This window comes from Protopterus annectens, chromosome 6.part0, assembly GCF_019279795.1.
Source record: "Protopterus annectens isolate FY-2018-M chromosome 6.part0, PAN1.0, whole genome shotgun sequence".
Lineage (NCBI taxonomy): Eukaryota > Metazoa > Chordata > Ceratodontiformes > Protopteridae > Protopterus > Protopterus annectens.
Window position 1 is genome coordinate 503,961,188 of NC_056737.1, and position 13,304 is coordinate 503,974,491.

General features: G+C 38.6%; 1 protein-coding gene across 1 annotated transcript in view; it reads left to right on the top strand.

The window, feature by feature from the left end:
* The first annotated feature begins 3,383 nt into the window (after nucleotides 1-3,383).
* SQLE (squalene epoxidase) overlaps nucleotides 3,384-13,304 on the top strand; it is a 408,293-nt gene continuing 398,372 nt past the window's right edge. The window contains exons 1-2 of the mRNA XM_044074219.1: nucleotides 3,384-3,557; nucleotides 3,771-4,336. Of these exons, the coding sequence (XP_043930154.1) occupies nucleotides 4,061-4,336 (276 nt within the window). The 5' untranslated portion in view covers nucleotides 3,384-3,557; nucleotides 3,771-4,060. The remainder of the gene's footprint in view (nucleotides 3,558-3,770; nucleotides 4,337-13,304) is intronic.

A 13,304-nucleotide genomic window follows, 5' to 3' on the forward strand; every position in this document is an offset into this window, starting at 1 on the left:
CCATCTGACAAAGCAAACTATGAGGCAAAGATAGCCTCCCAAGTGAAGTATAACCCTAAGGCTTTTTTTAATTATGTTCGTAACCTCAGGGGAAACACTCAGCAATGTGCTGAGTTAATCATGAATGGCAACACCTATACCCAGCCTGAAACTATATCAAACCTAAAGGCTGAAAAGTTCACTTCAAATCCCCCCAACACCTCCTACCACACCCAAAGAAGTTCCCACAACCATCCCCCCTACTGGTCATTAAGAGGGAAAAGGTCCTTACTGTGCTTGCTAAAGCCAAAAACACAGCCTCCATGGGTCCTGACAACATTCCAGGATGCTTCTTGAATAGCTTAAAACAGTATCTATCAGGGCCACTAGAAACTCTCTTTAACCAGAGCCTCCAGGCAGGCTTTGTCCCAGACGAATGGAGGACTGCAACATTTGTCCCTGTGCAAAAGGAGGGCCCATCAACTGACCCACGGAGCTACAGATCCATAAGCTTGACCATTCTTACCTGCAAGGCCATGAAGAGAATTATCGGTGACCTGATCAATAATGACATAGGAACTCTGCTCTCCAAAAACTAGACTAGATCCAATTTGCCTTTGTCAAAGGCAGGTCTTGCCTACTGAATTTGGTGGACATCTTCAAGAAAGTCACCAGTACCATGGATGAGGGTAATATGGTACACACCGCTTATCTAGATCTGACCAAAGCTTTTGACACAATTCCCCCACTTGAGAATTGTAGATAAACTTACTATAAACCTCTACATCATCAGATGGATAGCCAACTGGACCACTGACAGGACACATGTTGTCCAGATAGGTGAATCCACTTCTGATAAGAAACCTGTTACTAATGGTGTCCCACAGGTTTTAGTGTTGGGACCCCTCCTGTTTGGTATATACTTTTCTGAAGTGAAGGCCAATGTTAGGGGGCCTCTGGCTTACCAAATTCTCTGACAACTGTAAGCTGGGAGTAATTATTGAATCCCCAAATTATGTTGACATCTAACAGGCCTAAAAATGACAAACGACTAAGTGCAAAACCATGATTTGACACTAAATGATAAAAAATACGTACTTATACCCTTTGGCAAATCAGATATCCCTACAAATTATAATATTGATACCACACCCCTAAAAGTAGACCCAGTGGTGAGGATCCTGGGAACACAGATAGCTAGTAACCGAAACTTTAACCACCAGGTAGCTACAATAATGAGAAAATCCTTCTGTGTGGCTCAATTTACAAGTAAAGGTATGGCATTAAGATCAATGGAAGTCATAGTGCCATTATACTCAGCCCTCCTCAGGCCCATAATCAAATACAATGCTTCCTTCAGCATGTATCTAACCAGGCACTTGCACCAGTTGGAGTGGCCCCAGAGATTTCTCACTAAAAAAATACAAAGTGTAAGACATATGTATTGTGCAGACTGACTAAAGGTCTACCCCTTTACTCTGTCTCATATCTTTTAATGAGACGGCACTCGTGCCTGACCTACAAGGCATTCTGTGATCCAGCCCTGATGAAAATGTTACATATTTGCAAGAAAAAATATACAAGGGTTACATGTTCCATAGACCTGAACCCTATTTGTGACTCTAACAGAACCTGCTGGAGAGACAGATTCATATCCTAAAGGCTACCTCGCTTATGGAATAAACTTCCCGTCAGGCCCCAGTGGCCTAATGGATAAGGCATTGGCCTCCTAAGCCAGGGATTGTGGGTTTGAGTCCCATTTGGGATGATATAATCTTAGGGAAGGTGGCTTAATGGTTAAGGTGTTTGCCTTACAAACATAAGGTACAGGGTTTGAGTCTCACAGGAGATAATTGGCTAGGCTTAAAATGGCTCGCAAGGGCAATTAGCATAGTACTAATCTATGAACCTATGAATCTTCATAAAACAAAGCCTGTCCCTCACTCTATTCAAAAAGAACTTGGATAAATGGATGGGGAACCATAAATTTACTCATAGGGTACTGCCCATACCCCTTATAGAAAGAGGCAGTCTGTAAAATGACTCAGGCCTCCAACACCCAAAGACCCACTTCCCTGATACCATCCCATCCCATATCTGGGGGATTAAGATGTGACATTGTCATATCCTGGGTATTATTGGTTAGGTTTGTAAAGGCTCTTATGCCATTAGCCTGGTAATCACCTATGAACCTATGTATCTGAAGTAGTGAAAACTGTAACATAGATAAAAGAACTGGAAGTTGGACCTTAAGAAAATGGTCAGAACAAGTTACAGAGGGAAAAAAACTAAATTTGTGGAAACGATACATGCAGAATAATGTTTTGGAGGACTAGTGAGTTTTAAGGGAAGACAGAAAGTTAGCAATTTTTGTAATGTTAGATTTATAATTGTATACGCTTGTATGTGCTGTATAATGTTTGTAACGTTAGACATGAACATGGTTTGTTTTCTTTTATATACGTCTACCTATGTCTTAAGTGATAATTCAATAAAGGTGTTAGAAAAGAAAAATGTCATAAATGGCGTATTGACGTGTTCTTTATGCAAACTACATTCTGCTTTACACATTAACGCCCACCGAAAGAAGTATGGTTTTGCTAAACGTGAACGAAGAATATATAAAAACATAATAAACAGTCACGCTGTTCGTCTCAGGTTTTTACGACTGGAGTACAATATTGAAAGGTTACCAGAACATGTACATTTAAGAAAGAGTAAGATGAAGCGTTAGTTGAACTTAGAACGACGAAAATAAAACATCTGTGGCATTAGGGATGTGCAACAGGGCAACTTAAGCATTGTTTATTGCAGAATTTGCAGGAAAAATAAGTACCCATAACATAACTCCAAATCCTAGCGCTGAACCCGCGTCAGGAGTGACGGTCAGTGCCTCTTTGGGCACCTGTGCCCTGCTAAAAAATGGAAAATGCACTGAAATTTTTGGGACAAAATCGTTTCCTAAGTTTTCTTTAACAGTTGCATAAAACATTTATCTTGTATCTGAAAATACCTAAATGTTGCATAAAATAGGCTATCATCAACAATTAATTTCTACAAGAATAAGCATTTATTTGGGGATAAAAACGTGAACTTCATTTGTTTGCTCTGGCAGTGGGTGTATTTTGTCCCGGAAAATTTCAAGTTTTTACACAAAATATCCCACTTTGAACATTTGAAAAGGCGGCAACCGTAACTGACCCCATCTTAATTTTTCAGTACCTTTTTTCTAATTTACAATTACAACATATCGCCGAAGATGACGTCACGTCACACTACCCGCCCGATTCTTCACAGGCAGTCTGCTTCCTAGCTTCCCATTGGTTGCCTTGCTGATAGTGTGAGCTCTGCTCACTGGCATCACACTCTTTCATTGGTGTGATGTTATTGCAGGTGGTCTAAGAGGGCATTTATGCGTGCTACTTAGCATAACTCATTGGCAGCCTAGGAATTATTTAGCTGCTGTTCATATAACCCCATTTATTACGGTTAGTTTACCAATCAGCTGCGTCAGTACAGCATCTTAGAGAGAAATACGGAACATTTACAGCAGAATTCTCTCTGCATTGTTTGAGAAGGTAGTGTATTATTAGAGAAGGGATAGCGTGCAATATGTTTAATTTTTCGTTGACAAAGTTGCTAGTTGAGTAAAAAAATGTGTGTACAATGCCTAGCAAAAATAAACCTATTATGCCAGAGATGTTAGTATTCTAACTGCATTTTAGTGTATGTTTATGTACGCATGAAGCAAATATGGCCAGACTGAAGTGCTTCTAATTTTGTTTTCGCAGGGTTGTATTGATGCCACATCAAAATAACTGAATTAAAGCTTGGGCAGGATTGAATACGTCTTCAGACACAAATAGTGGGCTGCAGTGAAACTGCCACAGTCTGAGTGAATGAAATAAATATCTGTTTTCTGTCGAGTTCGTTTTTATTTGGAGCATCTATAAGTTGTGGTCCAGTTTTGTTTGCTCGTTTATTTCCATCGGTTAAAAGACGAGAATAACAAGATTTGGGCGTATTGATTTCACCTAGCATTATAAGTGTTTACCTATTCTGTTACAAAAAGGCGATTAATATGTGGACATTCTTAGGTGTTGCTACTTTTACCTATATCTATAAAAGGTCCGATGACTTAATGTCTTACGCCAACAGAGATGTTTTGCTGGCTGTTGTTGTATTTTTGTCTGTGGGGTTGCTGCTCTCTTATGGGTACAGACACGGACAGAATAAGCAGAAACGATCGAAACTGGGACTGCTGTCTGAAATATTCTCATTATTACCTTTCACTGGCTTTTTATTTTCAGAGCAGACTTCTAAAAGCAACGAAAATGAAGTGGATAACTCCAGAAAGGCAAGTCAACATTTTCTTAAGAATACATTCGCCAAGTATGAAATTAAATATTTATCCCTTAACGTAAGAGAAGGTTGATGGTGGGGCCTGCATATACAATATAAATACAGTTTGTGCTTGGCAGTAAATAGATTTGGACAAGTAGACTGTGTATGTGTGTGTATTATATATAATTAGCAGGGGTTGGGGGTAAGGCACTTGCCCCTGCAAAAAATAAGGCATCCACATCAGTGGGTCATTATGTTAGAGATGTCGATATTTGCATTTGTTTACGATATTTTAGTGTGTGTGCGTGTGATATATATGTATGCGTGTGTTAATCTTATGAATGCAATGCTGCAGACACACACACGCACACACATGTATATATGGATCAATATTTGAAAGCCAAAATCTTGATCCCACGAGACAGAACCACAAAATATCCACACCTCCTACTCATTACAGATACCAACTCGAAAGGGCAAACTTCCAATAAGTACTGGTAGCAAATGGGTTTGTGAGCTTTCAGTAAAAGGACTTATGTGTTCTTGGACTTTTTAAAGAGTCACTTTCAGTTTTTCTGACTTGTTTTGGTATTTCACATTTTACATTTTAGAGAGCTCTGAATAAGCTCAAGGACTGATGAATGCCAGCCTTAGGCAAAATGGAATCCTAAGCAAGGGTATTGTAGTTGAGCTTGGTGATATTGCACCAATTGCCCAATTATACAACTTTTATTGACCCTACAGCATGCTTCTGAAAACTCTAGGACACATGTTCTCAGAATGTAATATTGAGCCTTACTCGGATGACACAAAATCTTTGACCATGATCAAGATGTAAGAAAATTACTTTTAGGCTTACCTATACAAGAAGAGCATCTGCAGTGTGTAGAAACAGAGTGAACTTACTGTAGTACAATAGAATACTGTATTGCCTGTCATTTGGTGCAGAGGATTAAGGATGTGAACAGGGTTTGACTCCTTTACCCCTCATTTGCCTGCTTTGTGACCTTGAGCAACTCACTTAACTAGACATTGCTCCCAGTTTACCCCTGAAAGGGAATTGTGTCTTCAGTTGGTCTACTTGGTTAACAAATGGCTATTATTATTAGTAGTACTGTTAATAATATTAATAGAGTAACTTTTATCTTGGTTCTGCTATCACATAACTGAATTAAATAGTGTACTTGAAGAAACCTCTTAATATTTCATGTTAAAAAGTGTTTTTTGCATAACAATTTTTCATTTATCTCTCTAGGTCTGCGAAGCAATGTTCTATACTAGGTGATTCTGTGATACATGCTTTTTCCATTTCAGGTTTGTGGAGGGGATAGAACATTTTATAGAGTGTTAGTCATAATCAAATCTCACATTCCAGAAGCAAGGGTAAAACGAATAATATCTTCAGTGCATTCATAAGGGAAGACTGAATTAATACTGTGCATAATCTTACTGATTTCTGTACTTTATTCTTCAGTGTGGAAGGGGGAGACTTGGAGCTGATTACAGGTTATTTAATAAAAAATAAATGTACAAAGTTTACATGCAAAGAATTGTGTCCCATACATTAATTACAAAGACAGGGTTACTACTTTACATTCCATTAAACAAATGCTGTAGTAGTACTTTCCATGATGATTCTGGTGTTATTATTTATCATTTTGGGACAGTTAGACTCTATATCCATCATACCCCTACAAACAAATATATAAAATCCTACAGTACAACACACATACATAGAAACAAAACCTGACACATACACCACTCATGGATGGTTTCAAAATATGCAGTGTTTTTCTGTTTCACTAAGTACCTAATTCATGCCTGTCAATAAACAGTCCTGCTGAATGACAAAATATGAAGCCATACCTTGTTAAGCTGACCAGTATAAGCCAAGCCATGGCCATGCAAACACTGGAGGGAAATGTATGTTCCCCACTCCCGTAGTATGATATCACAATGAAATAAGTTTATTACCCCAACCCCTGTGGTGGCGTAATGGATTCCTGCCAGCTGGCTCAAGTTTGTGTTTATTTTTTAAACTGGTTATGTGTAATTCAGTAGTGGGCAATGTATGAAGTTTATTTGACTACTTAGTCTAGAGCCATGCATAGGGTAATGTTCTGTTCAAGTACCTTTGCCAGGATAAGTGTTATGTACAAGTACAAGAATAGCTAAAAGGCTTTTTTTGCATTATGTCACTTAGTCATACTGTCACTCAAAGTGTGCAGGTTGTGTGGATGGGCGGGTCCATGTCTGGGAACAAACCTTGGTAGCACTATAGCTGCCTACCTATTTTTATCTGCATTTTTGCTACAGGTAGTTGACAAGTGTTAGGAGTTTGCTCAGGCAGCCATCTGCCATATTAAATGAAGAGCAACTCAGATGTATTGTTGTCTTCCAGCTGTCATACTTTTAGAATGTTTGAGAAAATCGGAATGCCAGGTAAAATCCTGTGCAGGCAAAATAAGGGAAGAATATAGTATGCACAGATGATACCATGGCATTGGTTGAAAATATTGTGCAGGTGTAACTTGTCTGTCATGTGTCCATGATGCATAACAGTGCCATCAAAATTAAACAAGTAAGTAAAGTATGAAAAGACACCCCTCCAAAATGATAGCACCATAGTTCTGCCATAGTTACACAATCTCAGACTTCAGAACCTCTTCAAAATAACATGAGAAGAAAACTTTATTTAGCTCCAGTTCAGTGCAGATAATTTTTAACAAAGAATTGATATTTTCATTTAAAATAAAATATCACTGATTGTTTCTATCTACTGGGCCTTAGTGAAGTCTTAATAACTGAGCATGATTATGTCTTACACTATAAGTGATATGTAATAATTTTTTGACAACATGCATGTTTTATTATCCTGTAATCATCATTACGTGAGTTGTGTTGAATCTGGCAGGAGGGTAATATTTACGTAAATTGATTATCTTGTTCCTTTGTCTTTCTCCCTTGTTATTTATTTATAACAACACCTTTCTTTATCTCTGTTATCAAATACTTTGGAGTAATGCTAAAAACATTTCCACATTAAATCAACACAACCAGGTTCATTTTAAATAAGTACCACAGAAGATAATGGCGTCACTGCAGAGCCTTCTGAAGACACAAAATCAAGTTACTCATCACCAGGCGACCCTGCCTGTACAGCATACCAAAACACTTCTTGCATGAAGTAAATCATCTGACTGTCTGTAAATCTCCTACAGATAAACAACTAACATGGTACCATATCCATGCTCCAAAGGGCATTTTTCTGTGACTGATTTTCTACATGAATACAGTAATTTTCCTTCTATCTTGCACAGCCCCCACACCCTGATCCTCAGTCTCCCCACCGTATTATTTCCCATCCTTTTATTTCAATTAAATTATCTCTAAAGAAGTTGAAGACCTACTGGAAAATAATCCTATTGATAAGCCCCCCACTAAGATAATTCATAACCACACCTTTAGTTCACATCAGTGACTTACACCTCACATCAGTTTTCATGCCTAATGTATGGAAATTGTCTCTTGTCAGACATCTACCCAAATAACCTAAACCTACCAAAACTTCTCACTTCTGGCCTATCTCAGTTCTACCTACTTTAGGTAAAATTCTTGTGAAAAGAAAAGAGAGAGCTCTGGTGAAGTTTCCTCTCACTGGAGATCTTTTTTCTTTGGTATGCTATTTTGTTTATTGGTATATTTATATTACTATGAAGCCTATCACCTTTCTGGTAATTTTGGGGTGTTTGCTGTATATTTCTGCCTAATGTACTGAGATTTCCTCAACACGATGACCAGCAGAGACAACTTGAGAGATGGTCTAGAAAGCCCATTGACAAATGTTGATTTTTAGAACTCATCCTGAAAGTCCCTAGTTGGGATAGATCACAATTGCCGAACAGAAACAACAGTCACAAAAGTTTACCTGTGGATTCTAATGACAACAGCAGCAATCTGGGAACTACTTTCTTACAACTAAAAAATAAAAGCCTTCAACTGAAAAGTTTACAGTGGGAGGATACTTTTCAAATTTTGTATTGCTTTTAACTATTTCTCAATGCTGGATTTTAGTTAATTGGCCTGTTTTTATAACAAAGAAATGAAGACAGTTCCCTACCCTCAGGCTGGGGTCAGCTGTTCTCCTTACATCTCTTGATTGTGGTAATGTACTTGTTTGTCCTGTGGCTCAAATTTTGGATGTGCACAGGGGACCTGGAAGCAAGGTGGATTTACCAGAATCACTAGTGAACCTTTTCCTTTGGTTTACAACCATGACCTTAGAATACAGTCCATATCAGGACTAGATTTACAAACCCTCATGGCAAGTCTGCAGTGTGTAACCATCTGCTAGCACTCAAACTTTTGGCAGGAGCTTCCCCCATTTTAAAAGATCTTCCTAAATTCAGCATATTAAGACTCCAGTTTAGGGCCTACATGGTAAAGAAGAACCAGTGCAAATGTTTTTCTTCAGGCCATATCACTTAACCCCCCCTTTCCACATGCTTCCATGCTTATTTTGTCCTTTATACACTGTATAAACACAAGTATGCATGTATGTTAATAGCCAGTGCTGCTCTCTCTTATCTCCTCTTAGCTTGTTCATTTCATTTTTCCCGTTTTCTTTACACTGTGTCATTATTCCTTCACACAAACATTATTTGTTATTGCTCATATATTGTATTTACATCTAATCATTTGTACTCCCAACTACTTCTGTGTACTATGTTTCTTGCATTTTTACATTATGTAACCTGATTATTAGTTGTCTGCGTACAACCCAGACTTGGCCTGAGATTAGTCAGTTTTGATCAGCACCCTACCTTAGTAAATAAACAAACAAACAAACACATGAACATACATACTTACTTACATAATACATACTGTAAATAGGTTTCACTTAGGGGAATACTAACTTTCTAAAGTTCAGGAGAAATGGTGCAGCTCCCATTTTTTTAATCTCATTGTTATAGATTTCTGAATCTGTGATTGTACTCTTTCCATTTCTAAGTACTGCGCACAAAGCATTTTTGCTACTTAGCAAAACATCATCGGTCTTATCCCCTAGGTATCATAGTAATTACAAGCAATCTAGGTTATCAAGTAGTTAGATCAGGCAGAACATGTTTGTGCAGGACTCACTGAATCAGATGTCTGAGCTATGTCTACTACCATCTTATCCTCAATCACTGTTACATCAGAGGTGGTCCAGGACTGTGTCTTTAACTTTTTTCCCTTCTCCATTCACACTAAGTTTTGAAACAATTTAGGGTGCCTGTCCTCTGTTTTCCTGACGTTATGTGGGTGAAATCTCAAACTAGAGAAACCACTTATCCTTCTTTCTCCAGGTTGCTCCTTCCCCCACTGTTGTGGTTTTATTCGTTTGCCTCTTCTAAGAATCTGTATCACTTCATTGGCTGAGAAAACCTGCCATGTCCAGTAATCTCCATTCCTTCCTCCTTCACTTGCTTACTTATTGTATTTAATAGTTTACTTGGCTACTGTTTATTGTAAATAAGTGTATTTTGTTTATTCAGAAAATATATTTGCCATTGTCTCAGACGTGCAGCCAATAATGTGTTACCCACAGCCACTAACACATTACCCACAGCCTCAGTGTTAGCATTCACCTCCATCTAAAACTTGATGCTGGCTTAATCCCCAAATGTACGTCCTCCACCTCCCACTAAACATCTCCAGCCTCTTGGCCACTGTATAAAGAGGAGGGACTGTACTGACTTTCCAGTTGTTATATGTCTGGCATGTAGTCGGCCACGAATGCTCATTAATCCCCTAACATCTAATATTCTCTCACCTTTTGTGGCAACACCAGCTGCCAATAGAAGATGATGTGTAATAGACAGAGTTGTCTGCTACCCCTTGATACTAGAAACTTGTTCTTTCCCCTTTAGCAGGTATTGCTGCCCATTTGTTATAATACAGAGTCTGTATTCTAGATGAATAACAGAAGTGTTCTGTATTGTAGATGAATGACAGAAGTGTAAGACCCTTAACTGTTTCTAACAGGGAATCACTGCAAATATCAAAACTTGTTGTAATACCATGACTGTGCTTTATGTAGACTCTGAGATAACTACCTCAAAGTTGGGGACAAAGGAACTGCAAATTCAGATTTGCCCTATTTGTACTCTAGTCTTCTCAGAAATGGGACTTGTATGTACAGGTCTTGCACGTATGTCTTGCTGCCCTTAATCCTTCTTACCGCCACTGCCAAGAACCCCCTACCTTTAGGCACTTCCACAGATTCTGCTGTTTAATACCATCAAATACTTTCTCTTTATCTAGCAGTACTGTTCCTGCTGATTCCTTTTGCCATTTTGTTGACTGCAAATCCTGTATGCAGTACCTACCCTTCAAAATCCAACTTAGCCAGAACAACCAGCTGTAGTTTTAGTTCATAAGTTTGTAGGAAGTCTGTGGAAAAAACAGTAGTTAAACAGCCCTTTTAAAGTGTTGTCAGTGACTTTCTGCTCTATCCTAAACCCAGCAGTGATCCTTATATTGTGCAAGTAGGGCATTCACCACTGCTGCCCCTCTCCCCTGTTTAACAGCAGTGAATCAAGTAGCCAAATAAAAGATGTCTTCCACAACTTATGACACCAATGTAGCAGATACCAGCACATAATTCATTCTAGTGGCCAGCCTGTAATTGAGTGTAGGAAGTGAATTCCATTATGCATACACATACTTTCATGAATTTATCATTGATAGAGGGTGCGCATTCTTTCTAGTTACCCGCGAACACCCTTACATAGTGCATACTTCCTCCAGCCTTATTATGCTGTTTATTAAAAACTGAATTTAAATATCTACCCAGATATGTAGTTTTGTACACAAGGCCCTGTCATTCCTGTTAAGACCTCATAATTACTTAGTATTACTTTTGCGCACACAGTTTTCACTTTACAAATGGAACATTTCCCTGACCATCTTTCATCTTCTTTGCTAGATATACATTTAATGTGTTGAGCACCCGTGTTAGCACTTCCTTGGATGATTTATTACAACTAGTGTGCCCCATCACCTCCACTGACAGAAGACTTTCTCTACTTGGTCTGTTTTTTTAAATAGATCGTGTTAGCTTTAAGCTTCTAAATGGCTCTCATGATGTATTTTCACTTAATGGCATTCACTAAACCCTTCACAATATGAAATCAAGGTATATTGTCCAAGTCACCTGACGGCTGTAAACTTGATGAAACGTGACGGAAACCAGTGATGAATAACTTACAACTATGGTGTTCACACCAGTTCCTCATATTCACAACAAATTGACAGATGTTACTAAAGTGTTATGGTAGAAAAGACCGTAAGGTCAGATACTCAGACATCTATGTACATTAACATAAAAACAAACTCCTCCACATCATGTCCTTTTAGAGTCCACTGCTTGTGTCTATAACTCCTTTTTGTTGCCTTTTATGCCATTCATACTATTTTGATGGTCAACGCTTTTTTAGGCAGTCAAGGCCCTGTTCATGTTCATGTTCCAGCTCATTAGTCCAGTAGGTGCTCCCCTTCTTATTTCTCCAGCACTTCAAACATTTTTTTTTTAGTTTTTGAGATGAATGGAAGGGGCTGCTATAGTCTTCCCTTTCAAGTAAAGTGTCTTGCCATTATCCTTTCTTCAGTGTTTCCCCAAGCTCACATACTTTTTATCATTGTTCATGTCCATATTCTCAATATGTGATAGTTGTTGGCTTTTGGCCCCCTGAAGTGACTGTTTCAGAGATAATGATATGTTCTGTGACTCAATTGCTGTCTCCTTTGGGACTGAACATGATTACTTTTTTAAGTACCACTTTTCCACATGCAGGACTGCTGGATATCTCATTAGGTCATAAAAACCTTGATTCTTGAATTCTCTGTGCTATAGGGCAAAGGCCTTCCACCAGTTAAACAGGTGATTAGAGTAATCCTGAGCTAGTTTTTGCAGTGCTGTGTAATTTTAGCTCATTGTGTAACTGAATTTTGTCAAAATAGCTTCCTTATCTTGGCAGTTTGGGGAAATGTTGAAAAGTGCAGTCAGTACTTGGGTACTTCACGTGATATATTTTGCAGACAGAATAAAGCCAATTAATGTGAAGCCTTCCATTAGATCCAGCATTCATGTCACACACAGGTTATTCCTGTAGTTTCTGTTCCCTTTCCCATTCATGTATACCTGCAGTTGTTCCTGATAAAACCAGCTGTTATCATGAAAGGCAGCTTAAGTCCAATACCACTTTCTCACACACTGAAATAGTACTGAAATACTTTTTATGTGCTGTTTCAGTTTAACTTCCAGCTCCTCCAACAGTTTTTGGATCATCCATGCGTCAAGCAGCACTTGTTGCAGTGGTGCTTTTAAGTGTGACAGAGCAGCCACAAGCTTCACATTTCTGCTGTAGTACTTAAGCCTGTATAACTTCAGTTTGACCCCTTGCTTTTCAGCCCCAGTTGGGGTCACATTTGCATCTGCCAGTGCTAATTGCACCAGCACTGTTAAGTTGAATGAGAGAGCCACCATCTCCACACTCCTGCATGGTCTCCTGCTCCTTGTAGTATACTAGAAATGATGCCTACACAAAGTACAGTTCAGAACACACATTGGCTGTTTTACATCTTCTAGAGAAGCTTTACCTGTTTTGCTCCATATGTAGCATTATATTATAAACCTCGCATACCTCTGGCACTTTATGATTTAGTCATTTAGTGAGCAGTTCATTGTCATCAGTATTATTAAACATAGCATTGGAGCTGTAACTGCCAAATCATAATGCCACGCTTGTCACTTTTAAACAGCCCTCCCCCAGTATTACACATTTTATATACTATTTGTATAACAACACTCAACAACTCTACTTACAAAATGTGAGTTACTGCCCCTGGATGTATATTTATGTTCCCTACTCCTCAATGAGAACTGTTTTCCCTTTAGTATTTTACAGTGGTGTCAAAAAATCATGGTATGAAACTAA